Source organism: Schistocerca americana, chromosome 1 (genome assembly GCF_021461395.2).
Source record: "Schistocerca americana isolate TAMUIC-IGC-003095 chromosome 1, iqSchAmer2.1, whole genome shotgun sequence".
NCBI classification, from domain to species: domain Eukaryota; kingdom Metazoa; phylum Arthropoda; class Insecta; order Orthoptera; family Acrididae; genus Schistocerca; species Schistocerca americana.
In genome coordinates this window covers 142,440,368-142,467,067 of record NC_060119.1, presented here as the reverse complement: position 1 = coordinate 142,467,067, position 26,700 = coordinate 142,440,368, and the positions used below count along the sequence as shown (strand labels likewise).

Below are 26,700 nucleotides of genomic sequence, written 5' to 3'. Positions count from 1 at the left end.
AGACGATACAGTTTAGTAATATGATGGTAGATACCTATCAGGATCCTTAGTAAACCTCAAAGACAACAGCTGTGGTGTCTTCTTCCTGTTGTTGCTGCAATTTATTGCGCTACAGACGCTCCCGCTTGTGGAAAACCGTTGTAGAAATCAAAATAAACAACCACTATTCGCTTTCACAATCGCACCGAACTCACAGTTTAAGCTACTGGCCGCTTGGGGCACTGTTAGCGCGGTAGGCAACAAAATCGAGGTGAAGTGTCGCGACTGTTATGTTAGACTGTGATAGCATCAGTAACTACCATACTTGCGAGTGTAAGAGATTACATTTGGGTGGAAAACAGTGGAAGATAAAAAACTGGCAGAGAGCTGCAGCAGTACAGTGTTTTGTGCCCTCCCAGCAGGAGGAGGAGGAGGGGGGCCGGTGCAGGTGGTGCAGCAGCTGCAGCAGCCGCCTGCGCTGCCCTTGCGGGGGATGCCCCGGCCTGGACGCGGCGCGCGCCTTCATGCTGGTGCTGGCGCTGTGCTCGTGCGCGATGGCCGCCGCAGGGCTGGCGTCGCAGTTGGCACCCCTGCCGGACTTCCCCGGCGAGGCGCTGCTGAGCGTGGCCGTGGCCAAGGCGGCGCTCTACACGGCGCTCAACCTGCTGCGCCTGCTCATGCGCCGCATGCACTACGAGGAGCGCACCGTCGAGGACATGCGCTTCGACTTCGCCACCGGCGAAGATCAGCCGTACCAGCACTCCGTCGTCGCGCGGAAGTCGGTGAGTATCGCGCCGGTGCTGCAAATGTAGCATTCATTCAGCTAGTGCAGCGATTCTCAGCCTTCTGGGTGCGTCCCCCAAGTGAGCAGGATAACACTAAATGGGAGGAGGAGGTGTGCGAATCAGTCAAAAAGAAAAGAAATATTAATTCAAAAATCGACCAATTTGCTAAAACAAAAGTAAAGCATAATACATTCTGACATAACAAAAAGTTAAAATTTATATAATTCGCTAAGGCAACGGCCTTGCCACAGTGGATACACTGGTTCCCGTGAGATCACCGAAGTTAAGCGCTGTTGGCGTGGCCGGCACTTGGATGGGTGACCATCCAGCCGCCATGCGCTGTTGCCATTTTTCGGGGTGCACTCAGCCTCGTGCTGCCAATTGAGGAGGTAGTCGACCGAACAGTACCGATAGCGGCTTCGGTGAAGAATACCATCATAACGACTGGGAGAGGAGGGTGCTGTCAACCCCCCCCCCCCTATACGCATCCTCCTTAAGGGTGACATGGCGGTCGGATGGTCCTGGTAGGCCACTTGTGGCCTGAAGACGGAGTGCTATATAATTCGCTAATACATTAGGGCAGGGGATCCCAACAAAATTTTCTCAAGCATCCCCTCATCGAGCATGATTAGTACCCTGTCATATCACAGTATCAAGTACCCAAAAAACCCAAATTAAGACTCTTTCTATACGTTATCTATTTTTGGTAGTTAGAAAAAAACATTGACATATTCATTATTGAAAAAATATTGAGCTTAAAACTTTTTCAATTTAGCTGTCATTGATATCGTTAAATTTTTGATTATTGCTCAAAATCTTTGTCTTCAAATCTGGGTGTTTAGTACAATTAACTCCTTAAAATTGAGTATGAACTGAAAATGACAGGAAAAAAATTAAAACTGAGTGTATTGGTCTTTCAAGTGTAATACACTTGAGATTGCATTGAGTAGACATGTGTGAAAAATAAGAAAACACTAATTTCATACAACGTATTATTTATTTGAAAAAATACAGTTACAACAGAGTACTCCATCAGTATACGGTTAGTTTTAATTTTCAGTTCTTAATGAGATGAGTTCAATCTGACCATTCAGTCCATTATTTATGAAATATTAGGTTCCAAACTTGAAACTTTCACTCTGAAATCCGTCCGCATGTCGAGCCGATTACTATATTCGTTTTTCATGAAACACATGGAAGAAAATGCTTGCTCACATCGATATGTGGTTGCAAATGGAAGGAATGTTTTTCATTGCCTTATCTCCAAGTTTCTTGTGGTCCTTGGGTGCTGATGCGCTAGTGTGTGTGCTAGTATCAGTTGACTCTAGGAAGACGCTAGACGCAGAATTTAGCGTTCGCTAAAGCTCTGCTCATGCAGGAAGCGGCCAGAACAAAAAATCTGTTATCATACGAAATATATTTAATATATTTTTTTATTCTAATAGCATATTGCGGACCCCTCTGGCATAGCTCGCGGACCCCTGGTGGTCCGCGGACCACCTGTTGAGAACCACTGCACTAGGGTGACAAAAGCTATTGGACAGCTATATGCACATATACAGATGGCGGTAGCATCGTGTAGATGACACATAAAGGGGCAGTGCATTGGCTGAGCCGTCATTTGTACTCAGGTCATAAGGTTTATGGTCGCCCCCCAACGGAAATTAATGGACGTTGAATGCGGAATTATAGTTGCAGCTAGATGCGTGGGACATTTTGTGGTGTCACCGCCAGACACCACACTTGCTAGGTGGTAGCCTTTAAATCGGCCGCGGTCCGTTAGTATACGTCGGACCCGCGTGTCGCCACTATCAGTGACTGCAGACCGAGCGCCGCCACACGGCAGGTCTAGAGAGACTTCCTAGCACTCGCCCCAGTTGTACAGCCGACTTTGCTAGCGATGGTTCACTGACAAATTACGCTCTCATTTGCCGAGACGATAGTTAGCATAGCTTTCAGCTACGTCATTTGCTACGACCTAGCAAGGCGCCATTATCATTTGCTATTTATCTTGTGATGCATGTACCGTCAAGAGCTATGTTCACCACTTATGGATTAAAGTTAAGTATTCCAGCAGCTTCGTACTTTATTTGCTAGTCTCAATTACTTTACCTGTTCCAGACCTCACGCCAGCCTGCGTGAGCTTAAACGCGTGCCTTTCGGCTTCCTCATAGTGGCTTGGCTGTCTTGCCAAGCCACAACACATTTCATTTCGGAAATCGTTAGGGAATTCAATATTTCGAGATGCACAATGTCAAGAGAATAGAGTTCTCAGTACTGACATACAAGCAATACTGAATGAAATAACAGCATAAACCGATGAGGGACGTACGACAGATGTGCCCCTTACGATATTCTAACAGTTATAGACTTAGAGAAAGCTTTTGACAATGTTGACTGGAATACTCTCTTTCAAATTCTAAAGGTGGCAGGGGTAAAATACAGGGAGCGAAAGGCTATTTACAATTTGTACAGAAACCAGAGGGCAGTTATAAGAGTCGAGGGACATGAAAGGGAAGCAGTGGTTGGGAAGGGATTGAGACAGTGTTGTAGCCTATCCCAGATGTTATTCAATCTGTATATTGAGCAAGCAATAAAGGAAACATAAGAAAAATTCGGAGTAGGTATTAAAATCCATGGAGAAGAAATAAAGACTTTAAGATTCGCCGATGACATTGTAATTCTGTCAGAGACAGCAAAGGACTTGGAAGAGCAGTTAAACGGAATGGACAGTGTCTTGAAAGGAGGGTATAAGATGAACATCAACAAAAGCAAAATGAGGATAATGGAATGTAGTCGATTTAAGCCCGGTAATGCTGAGGGAATTAGATTAGAAAATGAGACACTTAAAGTAGTAAAGGAGTTTTACTATTTGGGGAACAAAATAACTGATGTGGTCGAAACAGAGAGGATATAAAATGTAGACTGGCAATGGCAAGGAAAGCGTTTCTGAAGAAGAGAAATTTGTTAACATCGAGTATAGGTTTAAGTGTCAGGAAGTCGTTTCTGAAAGTATTTGTATGGAGTGTAGCCATGTATGGAAGTGAAACATGGACGATAAATAGTTTGGACAAGGAAAGAATAGAAGCTTTCGAAATGTGGTGCTACAGAAGAATGCTGTTGATGGGTAGATCACATAACTAATGAGGAGGTATTGAATAGAATTGGGGAGAAGAGGAGTTTGTGGCGCAACTTGACAAGGAGAAGGGATCGGTTGGTAGGACGTGTTCTGACGCATCAAGGGATCGCCAATTTATTATTGGAGGGCAAAAATCGTAGAGGGAGACCTAGAGATGAATACAGTAAGCAGATTCAGAAGGATGTACGTTGCAGTCGGTACTGGGAGCTGAAGAACCTTGCACAGGATAGAGTAGCATGGAGAGCTGCATCAAACCAGTCTCAGGACTGAGGACCACAACAACAACAACAACAACAACAACGATAGTGTGGCGAAAGCTAGCTTTAAGCGGGTGTGCTAGCAGTCAGTCTTTGCTATTAGCACGACATTGCCTGCAACGCCTGTCCTGGGCTCGTGACCATATCAGTTTGACCCTAGACGACTGGAAAACCGTGGCCTGGTCAGATGAGTCCCGATTTCAGTTGGAGCTGACAGTGGGGTCAGAGTGTGGCGTAGACCTCACGAGGAGGTGGACTCGGGCTGTCAGCAAGGCACCATGCAAGCTAGTGGTGGTTCCATAGTGGTGTGCGCTGTGTTTACGTGAGTTGGGCTGGATTCTCTTGTCCAACTGAACCAATCTGGAAACTTATTATTTTCAACATTTCGCGGTCCTCTCAGCAACTGTATAAATATTAATTTGAAATTAACCACAGCCTCAGTTGCAATGTTTACCTATATTTAAATAGGTTTCAGTTGAGATAATCCAACCTCCTTCAGAATAAAAGGAACTACGATTTGTCCATTATGGACGACGAATTCAAAAGTAATAGCAGTGTACATGGCTACAACACTAGGAGAAAGGATGATCTTCACTACTCAAGGTTAAATCTAACTGTGGCTCAGAAGGGGGTAAATTATGCTGCCACAAAAGTCTTTGGTCACTTACCTAATAGCATCAAAAGTCTGGCATATAACCATACAGCATTTAAAAGGAAATTAAAAGAAGTTCTGAATGGCATCTCCTTCTACTCATTGTATGAATTTTTGGATATAGTAAGTGGTTAATTTCCCCACCCCCACCCAAAAAAAAAAATTAAGTGTCATTTAATATTTTGTGCAATGTAATATCTTGTATGGACACCTTTTATTAACCTGACACGTTCCACATCATTCCGAAGTGTCGTATTGATGATCTATGGAACAAGTACTAATTTAATCTAAACGTAATGACGCAGCCCACGAGCTTAAGGAGGTATGTGAATCAGGCCCGAGTGTCACCAAACGTTGCACATGCCCACTCTATTTATTTTTATTTTTTTACCTATTTATTTATCCTGATCTCATTAAACCCAACAGGTAGGGTTTTGCACGTGCATTATCTATTACAACATAGTTACCCAAGAAATAACAATTTTAATGTAACAGCTAGTATTAAAATGATTTGAGTGTCTATAGTGGCAGTGCAAGTAATTGTAATATGAACTAACAAAGCACTACTACAGCAGCAGCCACTATAGTAATAATAATATAACAATAATAATAATAATGACAATAATTGTGACATTAATAACAATAATGATAATGGCAGATATAATTCTGAGAAGACGAAATTTAAGGAGACTACACCGGCTAAGTATAGTGGGAAATGAGAAAAACCGGTTCGAAAGAGGGATAAACAAGTATAACGAAAACGTACAGGGACAACGGTATTCTTGTCGTTGCTTTAGTAGTTATGTCATTGACTGCCTCCTGAAGCAGGAGTGCAGTGGTGCCCAGCATGTCTGACATCATCACCCCTGAGTGCAGTCGGACATTAGCTAGTTCCCTCACTTCCTTCCCCATCATCTCAACATAGCGCCCTACAAGAATTTACAATTCCCTAGCTACACTTGCTTGACTCACGCCATACACCCCATTTAAAATCAGCCAGTTAAAATGTCTGCATACGCACTGTTTGTAAACCACTTGATTGCTACACTCCTTACTTCCGAACTGGCAGAAGCAGGAAGACCTATTTACAATAATAATAATAATAATAATAATAATACCTACAGCAATGAGCTAGTCGTTACGCACTTGCTATTGTGTTGTGCTATCAATGACTTCTTTTATATGTTGTGAAGTGAAGAATGAAGCCATTTGTGGTTCTACAACTCGGAGAAGCCATTTTCATAAAATATGAGATGTATATTCCTCAATTTTACTGTCATCCATGCATTGTACAAACTATATGAGGATGAATATGTTCACACATTCTTTTCACAAGCTCTAATCTCCACCATATTGTGGCAGATGCTAATGATAGAATTTGGAAAACAATGTACTTATTGGTAACTTACATAAACACTATTACTGTCTTGTGAAATAGTGATAAAAATAATTATCTTTCAAAAATTATGTAATTTTGTGACCAAAAGACTATTGAACAACTTGTTTCTACTGCTCAGAAAATGTCATTTTTGCTCTCAGGTGGTAATTACCCCCAGCTAGGAATCAAAGCTCTACCGTGTAGTCGCGCCACAAGATGTCCTCTGGTAGAGGGACGACAGGAACAGGGAGCGTTTATGTGCCTGTACGCATGCGCAATATGAGAAGCCATGTCCAGTCGACAAATATCAACTGTCTCGTGTAGGCAAGAGAACACTAAGGCAGCCGGTAATCTGAATATTGATCCCCGCACAGCCTAGCACAGCTGTATGCCTCTATAGTTGCTCACTGAGGACGCTGATTAACCTGCCAATTGCCGCAGCAGTACCAGTATGCCAGCTACCCTGCAATTCTTCTCAAGCGATTTTAAAGGGAATATTCGGTAAAAAAATGATTTGTTTCGCATCTTACAGCCTCATATGTCAGCTTCATGGTGATCTGCCTACTTTTCATTAGTGGTCATAGTTATTGCGATTATTGGAAACTAAGCAACCCATTGTACAGAATTCAGTTTGCAATGAAAAGAATGAGTCACTACAAGTTTAGTTTGGTGCACGTTAGCTCATACATTGCTGCATATGAAATGTAGATAACACATTTAATTTTTTTAAACTTGGGTGGAGATCTACAAGACGCAACAGAATGTAAGGATCAATTTTCAAGACCCCATAGTTGTCTCCCATTGCGACACATAAGTTTTAAATTCGACTCAAGCGTGCCTACAACCTTTCTCTGTAATGATGCAAAAGTGTGGAACCTGCAACGTCACCGTCGGGATCGGCAATACTGCAAACAGAAAGTGTCAAACGAACGAGAAAATAGCTCGGAAGTTCATGTAAACTCTAATGTGGGTTAATGATGTTACATTGACACCTAATATCGCTTCCGTTGTGCCCAACGCCACCGCAGACATTTCACAAGACGGGAAGGTCCTCACAGCCATTGTTACTCACGCTTCACTCCTTCTTTTGACGCCACTGCCTTGGTGGTCAGAACCGCGACGCCTAGATGTTTTCTTATGGGTGGCAGAAAGCTCAGAATCGACACGAAAAGATCTCAGGGGGGTGGCATAAAGGGTTTCAGTGCAACCACCCCTTATCCTGGGGCGTTGATTCCCATGTAATTCGCGTTCAGAAACGACAGTTCGCAGTGCAGTGAGCAACAGAGAAGATGTTCTTCGCAACTTTGACACTTCTGGCTGACACCTTTGGACGTTTCAACACTTCTCTAAGGACACTGTGGGGCTGCATCCCCATTCAATACGATCGTACCCCTTTGAAGTGCAACGCGACCGAAATTATTACTCTTGTCTACAGGCCAGAACCACTAGAGATCGTTCAAAACCATTCGACGAAATCTGAACGTGATCCGAAGCAGGAAATACTGGATGCCCTATCTCTTCCCTACGGTGTATGGTGTATGATTTGTCAGTGTTTCCGTTCACTCCTTCCCGTGATGTGATCGTAAAGGGATGCGACATTAACACTTGCGGGTAATAAAACGGCAAAGGGTCTTTCTGAGACCCTCACCTTCACCCCTCCCCCCCCTCCCCCCTTCGCAGTTCGGTAAAACCATCAGTGGCTCCCGGGCACACTTATTGGGAATTTTTAAAACGAACTTTTGCACAGAAAACCTGCGAAGTAGCCTTAGGCGCCTGCAGGTATGCAACCGCTTGACACATATCCTTTGTCAGATGCCTGCCTACAGGCACCTCGGACTACTTCACAAGTGTCGCCACCTTGCAGTTTGAAGCTCCGCCGAGCGCGTGATGACGTCCCAGGGCGCCACGCTTTTGCGTCATTACAAAGGGAGGTTGTAGACAACTTTGAGCCAAATTTACAACTTCTGCAATGTGACAGGAGACAGTTACTGGATTTCGAAAAAGGGATGGTTCAAATGGCTCTGAGCACTATGGGACCTAACTGCTGAGGTCATCAGTCCCCTAGAACTTAGAACTACATAAACCTAACTAACCTAAGGACATCACACACATCCATGCCCGAGACAGGATTCGAACCTGCGACCGTAGCGGTCGCAATGTACACGTATCTAATCTCGAGAAAATGAATTGTTAGTAGCACTTTCATTTCCACCTGCGTGCCGAAACCATACTTTGGGCGTTTAGAGTCACAATGATGTGTATAATAAAAGCGAGTTTTAAAATGAAAGGGAAAGAAATTTTGCAACAGTAGAAACACTATCACTGCTACCACCAAATTCGCGTTTCTGATACTTGTGATCTCACATGGTTCTTAAAGAAGCAGGTATGCCGAAGTGGCCAATCCTGTAGGTGTGTCGTTTTGACTCTAAACCCTGGACTTCAAGAGTGACCTACTTATATTCCAGCGTATCTCATAAATGAATGGTGGGCTCCATGTGGTTCCCAAGTCGTGCAGCGACCGTAAACCATAAAATTACCAAATATGCAGCAACCAGTCAACATGATGTTTCCTTAAGACAGAATTACTACATGATGTTCGACCTCTGCTAAAGACAGTATTACTACTGAGGGCACATATTGGTTGAAAGCACCGATGATGGCTGTTAATCAGTTGAAATCGATTTGGAAAAGTGAATAAATAAAACATGATTTTGCGACTGGTTGGTGCATATTTGGTAATTTTATCTCAAAAAGAGTTCAAGATATCGAAACAGTTTTTTGGCAAATGAGAGCGCGCAAAGACAGAGTATCTTGGCAGATGCTTAAAATTCCAGACATTAGTATCTACCGCGATGTACAAGTAACTGTAGTTTTTTCTGTCAGTGTATTGATGTAATTATTTAAGCCCCTTCGATAGCTCGTGAAACGAGAATTTGTATGGCTTTCTAAGAACATAAGTGAAGAAATTACGCGTTTATTTTTATATTGAGAATGAAGCTTTCCATAAGAATTTGAACCGTTTCTGCCTTGTTTGTTTAAAAATATGTCGTTTCAGGATTCCTCCGCAACTCTGACCGCTTTAGCATGTTAGTGAGGTGAAGCTGTGTAAATTCTACTGTGTGGCAAAAAATTAAAATTTAACACGCTCCCAAAGACAACATAGGTGTTATTCAAATCTGCCAACTGATAACTCTTCTCAGAAAGAAAGAAAGTGTAACAAGTGAGGTGAATATAAACCGCTCCTATTGTGTATCCCAGGAGTCCATTATTAAAAATACACTGAGGTACAGAATTCTATAGAAATTACGACAGAACGGCGTTTTCTCTTCCCAGTAATTCTTATCTTCTTTTTCGTCTCAGTGACGAGTTTTGAGTAACACCTACACTTCTCTTATTGCCGTGTTTGCTTCTTTTCCAGTCCACAGCAGAGTTTATACAACTTCATCTCTGTAACGTGCTAATGCAGTCACAATTACGAAAGAATCCTGAAAGAGGGTATTATTAAACAAGCAACTAAGGGCATGACAGGTTAACAGCTTGAACAAAAGAATAAGCTCATTCTTGGCATTAAAGTGAACGTGTAATTTCTTCACCCCACGCCAATCCTCATTTCACCAGCTGTCGATGGCCCATAAAAAATTACATTATCCACTGGAAAAAAGTCTGTATTGACTTGTATATTGCGGTAGATAAAACGGTTTTGCATATTAAGCATATGGCGAGATACTCTCCTCTTTATGTGCTATCAGTATCCAAACCCTTTTTCAATGACTAACTATTTATGAGATACAGTGGATGTCATAAATAGTCCACCTGCTGTTTTGCCTGCATGGACATCTGGAAGTCAGTGTGCCACTCATAACTCATTTTGTCGGAACTGGAGATGGATATGGATCTGCTCTCAAATTTAAAGAAAAATTCAATATGTTTGCAACATCTACATATATACTCCACAAGCCACCATACGGTGCGTGGTGGAGGGTACGTTGCAACACTACATCTACATCTACATCTACATCCATACTCCGCAAGCCACCTGACGGTGTGTGGCGGAGGGTACCTTGTGTACCTCTATCGGTTCTCCCTTCTATTTCAGTCTCGTATTGTTCGTGGAAAGAAGGATTGTCGGTATGCCTCTGTGTGGGCTCTAATCTCTCTGATTTTATCCTCATGGTCTCTTCGCGAGATATACGTAGGAGGGAGCAATATACTGCTTGACTCTTCGGTGAAGGTATGTTCTCGAAACTTTGACAAAAGCCCTTACCGAGCTACTGAGCGTCTCTCCTGCAGAGTCTTCCACTGGAGTTTATCTATCATCTCCGTAATGCTTTCGCGATTATTAAATGATCCTGTAACGAAGTGCGCTGCTCTCCGTTGGATCTTCTCTATATCTTCTATCAACCCTATCTGGTACGGATCCCACACTGCTGAGCAGTATTCAAGCAGTGGGCGAACAAGCGTACTGTAACCTACTTCCTTTGTTTCCTTAGGATTCTTCCAATGAATCTCAGTCTGGCATCTGCTTTACCGACGATCAACATTATATGATCATTCCATTTTAAATCAATCCTCATTGCCTTTCCTGTCCCACTCGCAAATAGAGGCTCTGAGCACTATGGGACTCAACATCTTAGGTCATAAGTCCCCTAGAACTTAGAACTACTTAAACCTAACTAACCTAAGGACATCACATACACCCATGCCCGAGGCAGGATTCGAACCTGCGACCGCAGCAGTCCCGCGGTTCCGGACTGCAGCGCCAGAACCGCTAGACCACTGCGGCCGGCTCGCAAATAGAGCGAGGGAAAAATGACTGCCTATATGCCTCTGCATGAGACCTAACTTCTTGTGTCATATCTTCGTGCTCCCTACGTGAAATGTATATTGTTGGCAGTAGAATCGTTTTGAAGTCAGCTTCAAGTGCCGGTTCTCTAAGCTTTTCTCGAAAAGACCGTCACCTTCCCTCCAGGGATTCCCATTTGAGTTCCCGAAGCATCTCCATAATACTTACGTGTTGTTCGAACCTACCGGTAACAAATTTAGCAGTCCACCTCTGAATTGCTTCGATCTCTTCCTTCGATCCGACTTGGTACGGACGCCAAATTCTCGAGCAGTAGTCAAGAGTAGGTCGCACCAGCGTCCTATATGCGGTCTCCTTTGCAGGTGAACCGTTCTTTCCTAAAATTCTCCCAATAAACGCAGGTCGATCATTCGCCTTTTCTGCCACGGTTATCACATGCTCGTTCCACCTCATATCGCTTTGCAACGCTACGTCCAGATCTTTAAATCACTTGAAACTGTCAAGCAGGTCATGCTGTATCCGAACATTGTGGGTTTGATCTTCCTGATCATCCGCATTAAGTTGCATTTTTCCACATTTAGGGCCAGCTGCCATTCATCACACCAACCGGAAATTTTATCTAAGTCGTCTTGTATCTTCCTACAGTCACTCAACTTCGACAACAATGTATGATCAAAAGTGCACCAAATGTGAACTCAGTGACGCATTCTTCTCATGTAGAACGTCGTTGCGGAGGTTGATCAAAATCAGTGAGCCACATGTCAGGCGTTATCCTTGTCAGCTACGATGGCGGTCGGAGGTACTTACGACTTACCTTGTTTGTCCCGCTCCACCCAACGTCAGAAACGAAATGGCGGGAAATATTTTTTCATGTTGTTGCCTCCAGCTACTACATTAATTAAAGAAATCAAACTTTCGTATGATAATTAATCGGAATCCTCAGCTACCAACAGGTGTTGTTGATATATCTCAATGGGGACAGCTGAAAATGTGTGCCCCGACCGGGACCTCTTGCTTACATGGCAGACGCTCTATCCATCTGAGCCACCGGGGACTCAGAGGATAGCGCGACTGCAGGGACTTATCCCCTGCACGCTTCCCGTGAGACCCACATTCCCAACTATCCACAACCTCCATTCGTAATGTTCCTAAAGGATATTCACAAATTCACTCAACACTTTCTAGAGAAGATGCATGGTCATCATTGGTATCTGTTCTTTCGGAACAGTTACTGGCTTCATACAGTTAAAGGCTACCCGGACATTGACCTTCTTCTGTGCGAATACGCACACTTTGCCCGATCTCTTACGGAAATCGTCACCTTAGATGGCGCGAGTAATCAGTGAACCGATAAATATCCTTTAGGAATTCTTCCAATCCATATGTGGTATACAGCAAACCAGTGCTTAACAGTATTGGTTAAAAACAGTCTTGGTTGCAATTTTAGTTTTTATTTTTCAACGACGCGTTTCACCTTATTTAGGCATCTTCAGGTTATCTACATAGAAAACAGAACAAATACATCTATTTAAGAATCGCGATCGCGTTGAGCAGACTTGGATAACCTGTAAGCATGTATAAACAGATCAACTATTGAAAGAGCAAATACCTTAATTTGGTATTTCTTAGAAGAATCCTTTAGTCAGTGCAGCCAAACGGCATCGTCGAATATATCAGGCTAACATCGCCTTCGTTAAACTCAGTAAAAACTAGAAATATAAAATAGTAAAATCGTTACCTTTTCTATGGGGACGCGAGAGGCACCAAGATCTGCATAACGCGTTCCCGTTCACAGGAGCGAGTAACAGAGTAAGATGGGGCTCAGGTAGTAAGCATAATGCACCACAGCGTCGTGTGCCAGTACTGAAGCCTAATGCAGAATCACCTCAATAGGTGGTGCTGCGACGCAGCAGTAATGAGAATGAGAGATCGTAAACTGGATATACATACACACTAAAACTTTATAAATGTAATGCACATAAAACATTGATAAGATGGAATTTCTAGGGGCAACACCTATGCAATAACTTATCCTAAAATTTTGACGAAGTAAAATATAAATGAAGGCGGTAAATTTAAAATGAGAAAACAAGGTGTATAATACAACACACGGATGCAGTACATAAACAGGTTTTTCGTATCATATACCGCTAGAACGAGACCATTAAAAACACAGGACCGTAATTTCAGATAAAGAGGCCGCCCATACAACATTCAAAACTGCGTCATCCGGAGTAGAACTTCTAGCAAGAAAACGTATTTTATGAAATACAAGTAAAATTATTAGGCTTAAAAATACACACCAATGTGGAAGACGGACGTTATGCGGGTAAACTCCCCCCCCCCCCCCCCCACCTTTTTTTATAGCTACATCGAAATGTGTAAAATGCGTCATCATTTGAAGCGACAAACTCGCAAGTATCCTAGAGGACGCATTTTACACATTTCAATGTAGCTATAAGAAAAGGGAAGGGGAGAAAAGATTACCGCGTAACGTCCGTCTTTGGTGTGTATTTTTAAGCCTAATAATTTTACTTGCATTTTATAAAAAAGTTTTCTTGCTAGAAGTTCTAGCTCCGAATGACGCAGTATTGAATGTTATATGGGCGGCCTCTTTACCTGAAATTACGGTCCTGTGTTTTTAATGGTCTCGTTCTAGAGCAGATACCATATCCGTATAAGTATATAGTTCTGGCAACACCGACTATGACTTTCGTCTTGGATTTGTGCGGATGCACACATATTCCCCGAACTCTTACGGGACTTGGTAAGAATGTCTTCCATGAGTAATGAGTGCGTTGGGGTGGGACACTACGAATGTAGTGTGTGGACATACAAGGTGAGAATGTGGGTCTTGCTGTGTTGGCTGAAGAGCCAAACCCGTGTTACTAGAGGAGGCCGAAATGCACGCGTTTTAGCTCACGCAGGCTGGCGTGAGGAGGGAAGGACTATACTGACGTGTGGTCTGGAACATGACAAGGAATTAGAATTCAGAAAGCGGACGTAACTAGTTTCATACTTAACTTTAATCCATTAATGATGAACGTCGCTCTTGACGGTACATGATTCACAATATTATCTGTTCAGAATAGTAACTGAATATGGCGCCTTGCTAGGTCGTAGCAAATGACGTAGCTGAAGGCTATGCTAAACTGTCGTCTCGGCAAATGAGAGCGTATGTAGGCAGTGAACCATCGCTAGCAAAGTCGGCTGTACAACTGGGGCGAGTGCTAGGGAGTCTCTCTAGACCTGCCGTGTGGCGGCGCTCGGTCTGCAATCACTGATAGTGGCGACATGCGGGTCCGATGTATACAAATGGACAGCGGCCGATTTAAAGGCTACCACCTAGCAAGTGTTGTGTCTGGCGGTGACACCACAGGTCTCACGGGAAGCGTGCAAGAGATGAGTCCCTGCAGTAGCGCTATCCTATGTGCCCTCGCTTGATCAGATGTATAGAGCGTCTGCCATGTAAGCAGGAGATCCCGGGTTCGATTCCCGGTCGGGGCACACAGTTTCAGCTGTCCCCACTGAGGTGTATCAACAACACCTGTTGGCAGCTGAGGGTTTCGATTAATTACCATTTCTTTCTAGAGAAGCTGTACGGTCATCATTGGTATCTGTTCTTTCGGAACAGTTACTATCTTCATAAACTTTCGTATTTCTCACTCTGAAAAACAAATTGGTAGGGTTAATGCTATTTGCCCGTCATAATAGTCATGTACTAAGTGTAGGAAGCGTATGCGGAGTGCCGTACATCAGGAACGTGACGTGGTGTGTTTGTGTTTGCCCGCAGCTGCGGCCGGACAGCGTGAAGACGCGAGAGCTGTGGGCGCAGATCGCGGACGACGTGCTGGGGGGCGTGCCCGCGGCGCTCGCCTTCGTCGCCTTCAACAGCCGACTGCTCGCCGGCCAGACGCTCTTGGCAGACTTCAACGACGCAACCATCATAGCGCTCGCCTCCATCGGCATCCTGTTCAAGGTAGCTCCGGCCCTGCTGCGTCTTATTTCATTCACCAGGTGTCGCCATAAACAGCTTGAACGAATACGAGGGTCGTTCAATAATGCTGTGAGGTGGCGGCGGCCTTGCACCTTACATGAGTCCATTTAACGTGGCACTTTAGGTTTTGTTGGAGTAATACTCTAAATTACGGTGTAGTAAATCTATGTGGAAACGCATCGGCACGCGAGAAATCCGAGATTTTGTAATTATAAGATTTTGCGGAAAGGCAGTACGCGAGACAGAGCTCGGCTACCTCCCCGCCTAGCCACCGAAGGCCACAGCCTGACGGTATGAATGGTGAACTGAGGGATTTCTCTAATCCATTTAGAGAGGCCACAGCGGTCGCCAACCTCTGAGATACGCGCGGTTGCAGGTGTTCTAGTGTTTACCAAAACAGAGCAGTGGATACCTGAACGGGCTTTCCTGTGCATGCTCTCGCCTACGTCCTACTAATTTTACGCCTTCGAGTAACTCAAGTGGGGCTGGCCAGGAGTTCCGAATAACAAAACTTTCAATGCAAGAATCTGTGTTCGCTGCGGCGGGGAATCTTGCCGGGAAAATCTCGAGTGGTCTCTTGGGAGAAAACTTCCAGTAAACGTGTTATTGCCCACATCTGTGGTTCTTCCCAGCCGGCGAGGCCAGAGTTTACTTGTGAAATTTTGTAGAAATAAAAGAATTGTGGAAAAGAGTTCTATTCCCAGGCCGTACATTGGTCGGCACTGGCAAATTGGGTATTTTGAGAGCTTCTACTGATGTGATTCGCTCGGTAAAAGTTGAGGTGAGAAAACAAAGGTGAACAGCGATCTTGCTGGACTCTTGGTAAGGTCTTCCGTTCTGGGCTCTCGTACTGTGAGGATGTTACACAAGTCGTCTCCCGTCTTGGTTTTTCGTTTTGAGTGGACGTTAGCCGACCCAGCTCTTTGCTGCCGGGAAGATCGTTGCAAATACAGAAGTTTATGGACAGCGGTCTGTTGTCCGAGTAGTGTAGGAGTGTACTTTCCGAGACGCCGCACGCCAACCGCACAGCCGTGCCGTCGCCGTTGGAGACCGCCGCTGCAACAGGAACATTACGGTGAGATCGCTCCCGCTTCGGCCTGTGTTAGGAGTAACGTTAAATAGTTGGATCACGTGCAATTGCAGTTTCCATAGAGGTTTCACGGTACTTTGGGGTGTAGTGGTTCTTCGTATTTTACGTTTTGTGTGGATGTCAGTCGGTCAGCCAAGTTATAAGAGATCGCGTTTTGGACCAATTTTAACACAGTTCACTGCCAATGCCAGTCAGGATGATAATTTGTAAATTATTCATTGTGTTTTATTCAGCATTTATCTGAAGGTTATAATAAAATTATTGTGATGCAGTAGAGCCTTTACTTTCAGTAGTTGATCCTGAATTCACCCTTTTGCTTCCTCTTATTTTTGTGTATGTGTTTGATGTCATTGAACACCCTAAGTGTTCGTGATCGTTCATGTTTGGAAGTAAAAATAGGTGTGATTTATCGTCAACACTACCACCGCAGATTAATTAGGGGTGACAGGGCCACTTTTAAATATAGCGTTATCCATTTTTGCATATGGCTCCACTCCCAGTTTCTCTGTAAGTTGTTTGTCAGGGGTGAACACACGCAAAAATCGGACAAGCAACGGGTGGGGTATTACAATACCCCACATTTTTTTTCCTCAGAACATATTTATTGTTAAGAGTCAGAATTTGGTGACATTACATGTCGTGTCCCCGTCCTATTTCTCTACGTAGTCTCCATCACGTTCTATGGCCGAACGCCAACGTTGTGGGAGAGCATGTATTCCCTGCTGATAAAAGCTCTTTTCCTGTAGGCGTAGCCATGTTTCACTGCATGACTGTCACTCTCCTCATCTTCAAAGTGTGTTCCCCGTAGAGAATCTTTAAACTGCCCAAAAACATGGAAGTCCGAGGGTGGCAGGTCTGGACTGTAGCATGTCTGGGGCAGTGGCTGTTGCAGGGCGTCCCGACCGTAGCTGATCATTGAGCTCTGTTTCTGCATTTCCTGAGGCCGTTACCTTTTTTACACATCGCCCAACTGTACTCCATAAACTGTAGCATCGCCATACACTGCACAAAAACGTTTATGGATGTTTACCACTCTTTCCTTTTCTGCACACAAGAATTCAATAACAGCACGCTGCTTGTAACGTGAGTCTGCCATCTGCCAGAGCGGTTCGAAACTTCAACGGCGCGTAGAACGAACATCAAATGTGAAGCACCAACAAAGACATTTGTCTATGTACACTACTGGCCATTAAAATTGTTACACCAAGAAGAAATGCAGGTGATAAACGGGTATTCATTGGACAAACATGTTATACTAGAACTGACATGCGATTACATTTTCACGCAATTTGGGTGCGTAGATCCCGAGAAATCAGTACCCGGAACAACCACCTCTGGCAGTAATAACGACCTTGATACGCCTGGGCATTGAGTCAAACAGAGCTTGGATGGCGTGTACAGGTGCAGCTGCCTATGCAGCTTCAAACACGATACCACAGTTCATCAAGAGTAGTGACTGGCGTATTGTGACAAGCCAGTTGCTCTGCCACCATTGACCCATTGACCAGACGTTTTCAGTTGGTGAGAGATCTGGAGAATGTGCTGGCCAGAGCAGCAGTCGAATATTTTCTGCATCCAGAAAGGCCCGTACAGGACCTGCAACATGCGGTCGTGCATTATCCTGCTGAAATGTAGGGTTTTGCAGGGATCGAAAGAAGGGTAGAGCCACGGGTCGTAACACATCTAAAATGTAACTTCCACTGTTCAAAGTGCCGTCAGACGTATAACCAATGGCACCCCATACCATCACGCTGGGTTATACGCCAGTATGGGGATGACGAATACACGCTTCCAATGTGCGTTCACCGCGATGTCGCCAAACACGGATGCGACCACCATGATGCTGTAAACAGAACCTGGATTCATCCGAAAAAATGACGTTTTCCCATTCGTGCACCGAGGTTCGTCGTTGAGTACACCATCGCAGGCGCTCCTGTCTGTGATGCAGTGTCAAGGGTAACCGCAGCCATGGTGTCAGAGCTGATAGTCCATGCTGCTGCAAACGTCGTCGAACTGTTCGTGCAGATGGTTGTTGTCTTGAAAACGTCCCCATCTGGGGATCGAGACGTGGCTGGACGATCCTTTACAGCCATGTGGATAAGATGCCTGTCATCTCGACTGCTAGTGACAAGAGGCCGTTGGGATCCAGCACGGCGTTCCGTATTATCCTCCTGAATCCACCGATTCCATATTCTGCTAACAGTCATTGGATCTCGACCAACGCGAGCAGCAATGTCGCGATACGATAAACCGCAATCGCGTTAGGCTACAATCCGACCTTTACCAAATTCGGAAATGTGATGGTACGCATTTCTACTTCTTATACGAGGCATCACAACAACGTTTCACCAGCAACGCCGGTCAGCTGCTGTTTGTGTATGAGAAATCGGTTGGAAACTTTCCTCACGTCAGCACGTTGTAGGTGTCGCCACCGGCGCCAACCTTGTGTGAATGCTCTGAAAAGCTAATCATTTGCATATCATAGCATATTCTTCCTGTCTATTTTATTTCCCGTCTGTAGGAAGTCATCTTCGTGGTGTAGCAATTTTAATGGCCAGTAGTGTATATTAATAGCTTTTGAAAAAAATGTGGGGCATTACTGATTGAACGACCCTCGTACATCAGCCAGACACATTTTATACATGTCGATTTGTGACAAGACGCGCTTCGTGCTTTTGTCCATCTAAATTTGGAGTAACATACGTATACCGGGTGTTCCCGTAAGAGCGCGCAAATATTTAACAGGGCATAGAGGATGCTCCATTGAACAACTTGAGTAGGGAAACTGAGGTCGGAGAAACCAGCTGAAGAATAATAACAGGAATAGAATCTCGTTACGGTGTACTTTTTTGATTTACATTAGTTAATTGCAAATACCTTCACTAACACAGTAACGGTACCATTTGTACTGTATCTTGCAAAATTTGCTGAAACTGGCCCGCATCAACCTTAATGCAAGCATGGCGTCGGCGAACGGGATTCTGACGCACCCTGAGAAATATCCCTGGTGTCTTTCTAATCACATTCCAAGCAGCTACAATTCTGGCAGCTAATTCATCTTCGCATCCAGTGGGGTCTCATAAACAAGTGACTTTAGATATCCCCATAGGAAAGAATCATGGGGATTCAGGACAGCTGACCACGGAGGTCATGGAATAGGACCTCCCCTTCCAATCCAGCGACCAGGAAATAATGTACCGGTACTGCTACATCGTATTGTACTGTACGTCTCTGAATAGTACTGAGTAACGAATGGGTCTGTCGTCAATCCATTGCACTTTCTGTCATGGGACAATGTAAATAAGATACAACAGAGCCACTTTATGGACGAGTAAAGTAAACAAAACCTGCATCATGACTTCCTGGTAATCACGCTCGTTCCTCTTTGTTTCCTTGCAGGAAATAAAGAATATACATCTAAACAAACACCACAGTACATGTAAATTTGTATGCACGTTAGATGTAAACAAACTAGAAAACATGTAAGTAGGTTGTTTAGGGTTTTATGTTGGTAACGCCACGTAGCGCTCTGTATGAAAATCACTGACTGTGCTGTGTGCAGTCTGTGGCTGGTTGGACTCATTATTGGAACATTCGCTTGTGTAGTGTTGGGCAGTTGGATGTGAACAGCGCGTAGCGTTGTGCAGTTGGGGATGAGCCGCCAGCAGTGATGGATGTGGAGAGAGAGATGCCAGACTTTTCACAGGTTACTATAAGCTGACGATCTGGTCGTGTGTCCGTCAGAAAAAGGAAAATTGTAAAGATGGATGTCACGAATTGATAGATATATAGATAATGACTTTTGAACATTATTAAGGTAAATACATTGTTTGTTCTCTATCAAAATTTTTCATTTGCTAACTATGCCTATCAGTAGTTAGTGCCTTCAGTAGTTAGAATCTTTTATTCAGCTGGCAGTATTGGCGCCCGCTGTATTGCAATAGTTAGAGTAACGAACATTTTTGTGAGGTAAGTGATTCATGAAAGGTTTAGGTTATTGTTAGTCAGGGTCATTCTTTTGTAGGGATTATTGAAAGTCCGATTGCGCTGCGCTAAAAATATTGTGTGTCTGTTTAGTGATGATCAGAATAAGTAAAGAGAAAACTGTTTGAGTACGTTGAGTTTTACTCAGGTGTCTTTGTATCAAATAACTTAGAAGTTTACTAGCGCAGTCATTCTTTAATTATTACTAAGGGGACGTTTCGAACAGTAATGCCAGACAAAGCGGCAGACGAGCCTACTTCCATTTATCCTTAAGCTAGCTTTCCCGACCCCAGGTTCCCTCTCTCAAATTGGTCAGTGAAGCATTCTCTACGTCCTCTCCTGTTACACTTTTGCTCTCTCTTAAGAAAACGCTCTGGATGTACGCCAATACTAACTCTATATCGACTGCAGTGTTCATAGAGAAGATTGCTGCCTTCAAATGCAGTCGATGACAACATTATATTGACGAAGATATACCGTCTGGCCAAAAAAGCGAAGCACCCAAATGGGAGGAGGAAACGAAATGAAGCTTCACGGTTTGAGATGGTGTCATATTATTGCAGCGATTACAAAATCGAGTCAACTTTGCAAAGAACTTGGTACTATGAGCCCACTTGTCACTATGGCGTTGCAGTCTCTCTGGTCTGGATAAAGCAATTGGTGGGTTGGGAAGGGTCCCATAATGCCGCTGTATCCTCTCCTGTGCACCAGTGGTCTAGGTGTACAATCTTTGACTAGTACTCCGTTCCGGGTTCAAACCCCGCCACTGCTTAAATTTCATATAAAAATGTTTAACAATGGCGGCCGATAAAATCCGGCATAAGGAGTCATCCTCACTCTGCCAACGACCTGACAAAGAGGGCGGAGGAGCGGACAGAGGTTCAACGCACTCTCTTCATTTGGGGCGGGAAACTGTCACTACATGGCGGGAGAATCAACAAGTGACGGGAGAATCAACAATCATTAGTGGCATCAGAATGCAGCAGGCAATGAAAACCACTGCATTAAAGATACGTAATGTATATCTTCAGGACATCTGGTCTGTACTTGAAAAAAGTGTCATAAGCTTCCAGACTACAATTCGGATCTCAGGGAGCGGACTGCCAAGGGGGAGGTGACCAGGAGAAAAGATTGGATAACCAGTGACGGGATAACCTTCTAGAAGTCGGAACGTGGAATGTCAAATGTTTGAACATAATAGGCAGGCTAGAAAATCGGAAATGGTAAGTGCTAACGTTCAATGTAGATGTAATGGGGGTCAGCGAAGTAAAATGGAAAGAAGGACTTGTGGTCAGATGATTATAGGGTGATATAAACAGCAACAGAAAATAGTATAACAGGAGCAGGATTAGTTATGAATAGGAGAATACGGCAGAGTGCGAATTACTCTCAACAGCTCAGTGATAGGGTTCTTCAGTACGCAAAGGGAGATAAAAATCTTATAGCAATGGGGATACGAATGCGGTTGTAGGTGAAGGAGTGGAAGAAAGGGTTGCGGGAGAATATCGGCTTGGTAGTATGAATGAGAGAGGAGAAAGACTGATTGAGTGTTGCAGTAAATATCAGACAGTAACAGCGAATACTCTGTTCAACAGTCACAAGAGGAGGAGGTACACTTGAAAAACGATTGGAGACACAGGAAAATTTCAGTTAGATTACATCATGGTTAGGCAGAGATTCCAAAAGTAGATATTGCACTGCAACGTGTACCCAGGAGCAGATATAGACTCAAATCACAATTTAGTAGTGATGAAGAGTAGGCTGAAGTTTGAGACTAATCCGGAAGAATCAATGTGCAAGGAAGTGGGATACGAAAATACTAAGGAATGAAGACAGACGCTTGAAGTTCTCTGTGGATATAGATACTGCGGTAACGAACAGGTCAGTAGGTAGTTCAGTTGAACAGGCATGGATATCCCTAAAAAGGGCAATCACAGGTATCGGAAGGAAAAACATAGGTACAAGGAAGGTAACTGTGAAGAAACCATGGATAACAGAAGAAATATTTCAGTTGATTGATGAAAGTAGAAGGTACAAAAATGGAAAAGTTTGGAAATTTGTGGTAAGTTTTGTGGGACCAAACTGCTGAGGTCATCGGCCCCTATTGTTACACACTATTTAATGGAATTTAAACTAACTTACGCTAAGGACAACACACATACCCGTGTCCGAGGAAGGACTCGTACCTCCGACGGGGGGAGCCGCGCGAACCGTTGCAAGGCCCCCCAAGACCGCACGGCTATCCCGTGCGGCTACAAAAATGTTCAGGCAAATTAAGGAGTACAGGAATACAAGTCCAATAGAAATGAAATAAACAATAAGTGCAGAGAAGCTAAGGCGAAGTAGCTTCATGAAAAATGTGAAAAATCGAAATACAAATGACCTTTGAAAGGAGTGACTCAGCATATACAAAATTGATAACAACCTTCGGCGGAATGAAAAGCAAGGAATGTGACATTAAAAGAGCAATTGAAATTCCACTGTTAAGTGCAAAAGAGAGAGCGGATAGGTGGAAAGAGTAGATTGAAGGCCTCGGTAGGGGAGAGGACTTCTCGGGCTTGATAGAAGACGAAACAGGAGTTGGTAGGGAAGAGATAGGGCATCCAGTATTTGAATTAGTACTCCAAAGAGCTTTGGAAGACTTAAGATCATATAAGGCAGAAGGGGTAGATAAGATATCTAAGATCATTGGAGAAAGTGGCAACAAAACGGCTATTCACGTTTGTTTGAGACTGGCCGTATACCATCAGACTTTCGAAAAACTTTTTCCACACAATTCCGAGAATAGTAAGAGCCGACAAGTGCGATGGACAATCAGCTAAACAACTCATGCATCCAAGTTGCTAACAAGGATGATATACATAAGAATGGAAAAGAAAAATGAGGATTTACTTATTTAATCGTATGGTGATTTTATACAATATACAGTTGATATAAGGCAGATGATTTTATACAATATACATGTGATATTAGACAAGATTAAACCTTAAAATCCGTGTTTATCAACCAGTTAATTAAGCTGGGTGTGAGAGTGAACAACTCATCGGGAATTCCAGGGTATGAATGAAGTGGACAGCGTTGGACTAAATGTTCAATTGTCTGGTCTTCTTGATTACATTCACTTATTGGTGAACTGATCCAGCCCCATTTGTACCTGAAGTACCTACAACAACCAAGTCCAGTCCTTAACCTGTTGAGGCGGCACCAAAGGTTCCTCGGTAAGTCAAAACCTTTTGGCTTCTTTGTGGGATCAAGATGATGGGCTCTTCTTCCCAATGTTTTTGTTGACCATTCATGCTTCTAGCTTTCATTTAGATCAAAACCATCCGCGATGAGTTGTCCTGCAGTAACACTTGCTGGTCTTCTTGATCGCCAATCGTTGCTGTGGCGGATGACAGAATTCCTGGTGCAGTGGTAGAGAGGGTGATGCAGAGATTTTCTTGGCCTCCCTCGGTAGAGCTTGTTTCCGCCTTAAGTGAGGTGGAGGAATGTGACTCAGTACAGGTAACCACTGGTATGAGGTTGATTTGATGGAACCAGTAATACAGCGCATTGTGTCGTTAAGTTTTGTGTCTACCTTATTCACATGTACACTTTCCAACCAGACAGGTGCACAGTACTCGGCAGCAGAGTACACAAGACTGATGCCAGTTAAACGCAGACAGTCAGCAGAGGTTCCACAGGTGGTACCACTGAGCTTATGTAGTATGTTGTTCCTTGCAGCAATTTTATGAGAAAGCTTGGTGATGTGTTAGATAACGATCAGTTTGGCTTTAGAAAAGGTAATGGCACCCGAGAGGCAATTCTGACGTTGCGGTTGATAATGGAAGCAACTCTATAGAAAAATCAAGACACAATCATAGTATTTGACGACCTGGAAAAAGTGTTGGACAGTGTAAAATGGTGCAAGATGTTCGAAATTCTGAGAAAAATAGGGTTAAGCTATAGGAAGAGACGGGTGATATACAATATGTACAAGAGCGAAGAGTGGACGACCAAGAAAGAAATGCTCGGATTAAAAAGGGTGTAAGAAAGGGTGTTGTCTTTCCCCCCCTGCTGTTCAATCTCTACATCGAAGACGCAGTGATACAAATAAAAGAAAGGTTCAGGAATGGAATTAAAATTCAAGGTGAGAGGATATCAATAATGATTCGCTGATGACGTTGCTGTCCTAAGTGAAAGTGAAGAAGAATACATGATATGCTGAATGCAATGAACAATCTAATGAGTACAGAATATGGATTGAGAGTAAATCGAAAAAAGACAAAAGTGATGAGAAGCTGCAGAAATGAGAACCGCGAGAAACTTAACATCATGATTGATGTTCACAAAGTGGATGAAGTTAAGGAATTCTGTTACCCAGGCAGCAAAATAACCAATGACGGACGGAGCAAGGAAGACATCAAAAGCAGACTAGCACTGACAGAAAGAGCATTCCTGGCCAAGAGAAGTCTACTAGTATCAAACATAGGGCTTAATTTGAGGAAGAAATTTCTGAGAATGTATGTTTGGAGTACAGCTTTGTATGCTAGTGAGACATGGACTGTGGTAAAACTTGAACAGAAGAGAATCAAGGTATTTGAGATATGATGCTACAGAAGAGGCGGTTCTTCGCAGAATCGAGGAGAAAAGGAATACATGGAAAACACTGACAAGAAGAAGGGACAGGGTGATAGCACATCTGGTAAAACATCAGGGAATAACTTCTTTGGTACTACAGGGACCAGCAGAAGGTCAAAACTGTAATGGAAGACAGAGAATGAAATGCATGCAGCATATAATTGAGGACGTACGTTGTAGGTGAAATGAGATGAAAAGGTCGGCACAGGAGAGGAAATCGGAGCGGGTCGGATCAAATCAGTCAGAAGACTGATGACTCAGAGCCAGAAAAAGAATACTGACCTAACGCAAGATAGCCCACAACTGATGTAACTGGTCCTTGATCTCCTGGATACTATCTCTGGGACGGAGGTGAAGTCCAAGCCAGCCCTATACATACTGTATCGGCTATAGACCTGACGGTCTTGCTGGGCTCGTGTGTACCTCAGCGTCACGCAGCCAGTTCAGAAACACGAGTGCAGTATACGGACGAGCACAGACCTGTTGAAAATAATTTCAGACTCCTGCTATAGCTTACAGAAAGTACAGTCTTTAATTCCTGCTGACTTCGAACATCGTGTACTGTTGAGTCGACAGGTGCTACAGCGTTACGTGGTTGATTGTCGCTTTCCTGCGTACTTACTTTTCTCGTATGGGACCTGCTTGACCAGGGAAAAAATATTCAGTAGCCACAGTAGCCCTGAAAGAGCGTAGCATGCAGTTTTCTATATTTCGTATTACAGCTCCTGGGTGACAACAGTGAAGTGACTTTATTAACAGAAGTCGTAAACAAGATGGCATGACACTCTCACCCGAGCACTTACTATCCCCACTTATCGGCACAGATTCTCCAGCCATGCGAGAGCATGACCTATTAACGTAGTTAACTGCATTTAAAAATGTCCATTTAAGATTCATAGTTCTGTGTTTCTTTGGGATCAGTCGCACGTTTACGAATTGAAGCAACTTGAATGTGACAGCACCGGACTGGGATATTTCCACAACACTGGGTTTCACCTCCCCGTATTTTTTTAAACACTATCTAAATAGATGAAGTAAGTCTTTAGGACAATTATTTTGAAAACTATGATAGTAACTCGTTACCCTAAAGACGTGCCTAAGAAAGCGCACTTCACTTCGTAAAAGTTAGAGATCGGGATGTGATTAAGATACGATCTTTTAAAATACGTCACTTACTTTGATGGTTCCCGTAATCAAATTATTTCTTCCTCCGATAAACTACAAATTTTCTATCTTCTTTATGAGTTAAAACCTGATAAAATTAAAGCCACAAGATTGTATTATATTGTGAATAACTTACATAAACCCAAAATCGCAATGACAGCAACAGTCCTTTTGTATAATTCAGGGATTACCTCAAACACAGATAGTTCTCAGGATCAAATCAGCGATGATGACTATTTCCTGACAGCTGTTACTATTTTTCAACAAAATTATGTGAAATTTAATCTCTAGCTGCAAATTAGCACCTTGGCTCTCTTGTTATCTACCTCTTGGTCTTTAGTGATTCCTCTCAGAAAAAAATATTAAATAATTCAGTAAATAACTTAATCACAGGCGATATATATGACTGGTATCTTGTTTCGATTTAATGAGAAACCGTAAATTCAATTAAACATTTCTTTAACTTTTTATTAATAAAGAGCAGACTATTTTTTATTTACTTTATCACAACTAGGTTCTTTTCCAATCAATCCATTTTCATCTTTTAATATTTAGTAACTGTAACTTGTCCTTGCTGCATATAAGAGTGAGTTCTCTTTTATTATTGATTTTCACTTTGAAATTATTTTTAATACCTTTCTTTCAAATAAAACTTGGTCATCTTTAAAGGTATGGTTGAGAGGAGCAGACGTACACTTCTTTTTCAGTTTACACATGAGCATGAATCTCATTTACTGGTTTATTTGTTTCTTCAAACACAATACACGTCTGTTCTGAACGAGTTCCCGTAATCCCATAAAGAGAGTTACAATGAAATATGCGCTGGAAAAGAAATGTCTGCTTTTTCACTACCA

The 26,700-nt window shown here is 43.3% G+C and overlaps 1 protein-coding gene across 1 annotated transcript in view; it reads left to right on the top strand.

Annotated features, from left to right (window-relative positions):
- The first annotated feature begins 269 nt into the window (after nucleotides 1–269).
- LOC124607875 overlaps nucleotides 270–26,700 on the top strand; it is a 74,910-nt gene continuing 48,479 nt past the window's right edge. Inside the window, exons 1-2 of the mRNA XM_047139944.1 lie at nucleotides 270–761; nucleotides 14,785–14,970. Coding sequence (XP_046995900.1) covers nucleotides 270–761; nucleotides 14,785–14,970 — 678 coding nt within the window. The remainder of the gene's footprint in view (nucleotides 762–14,784; nucleotides 14,971–26,700) is intronic.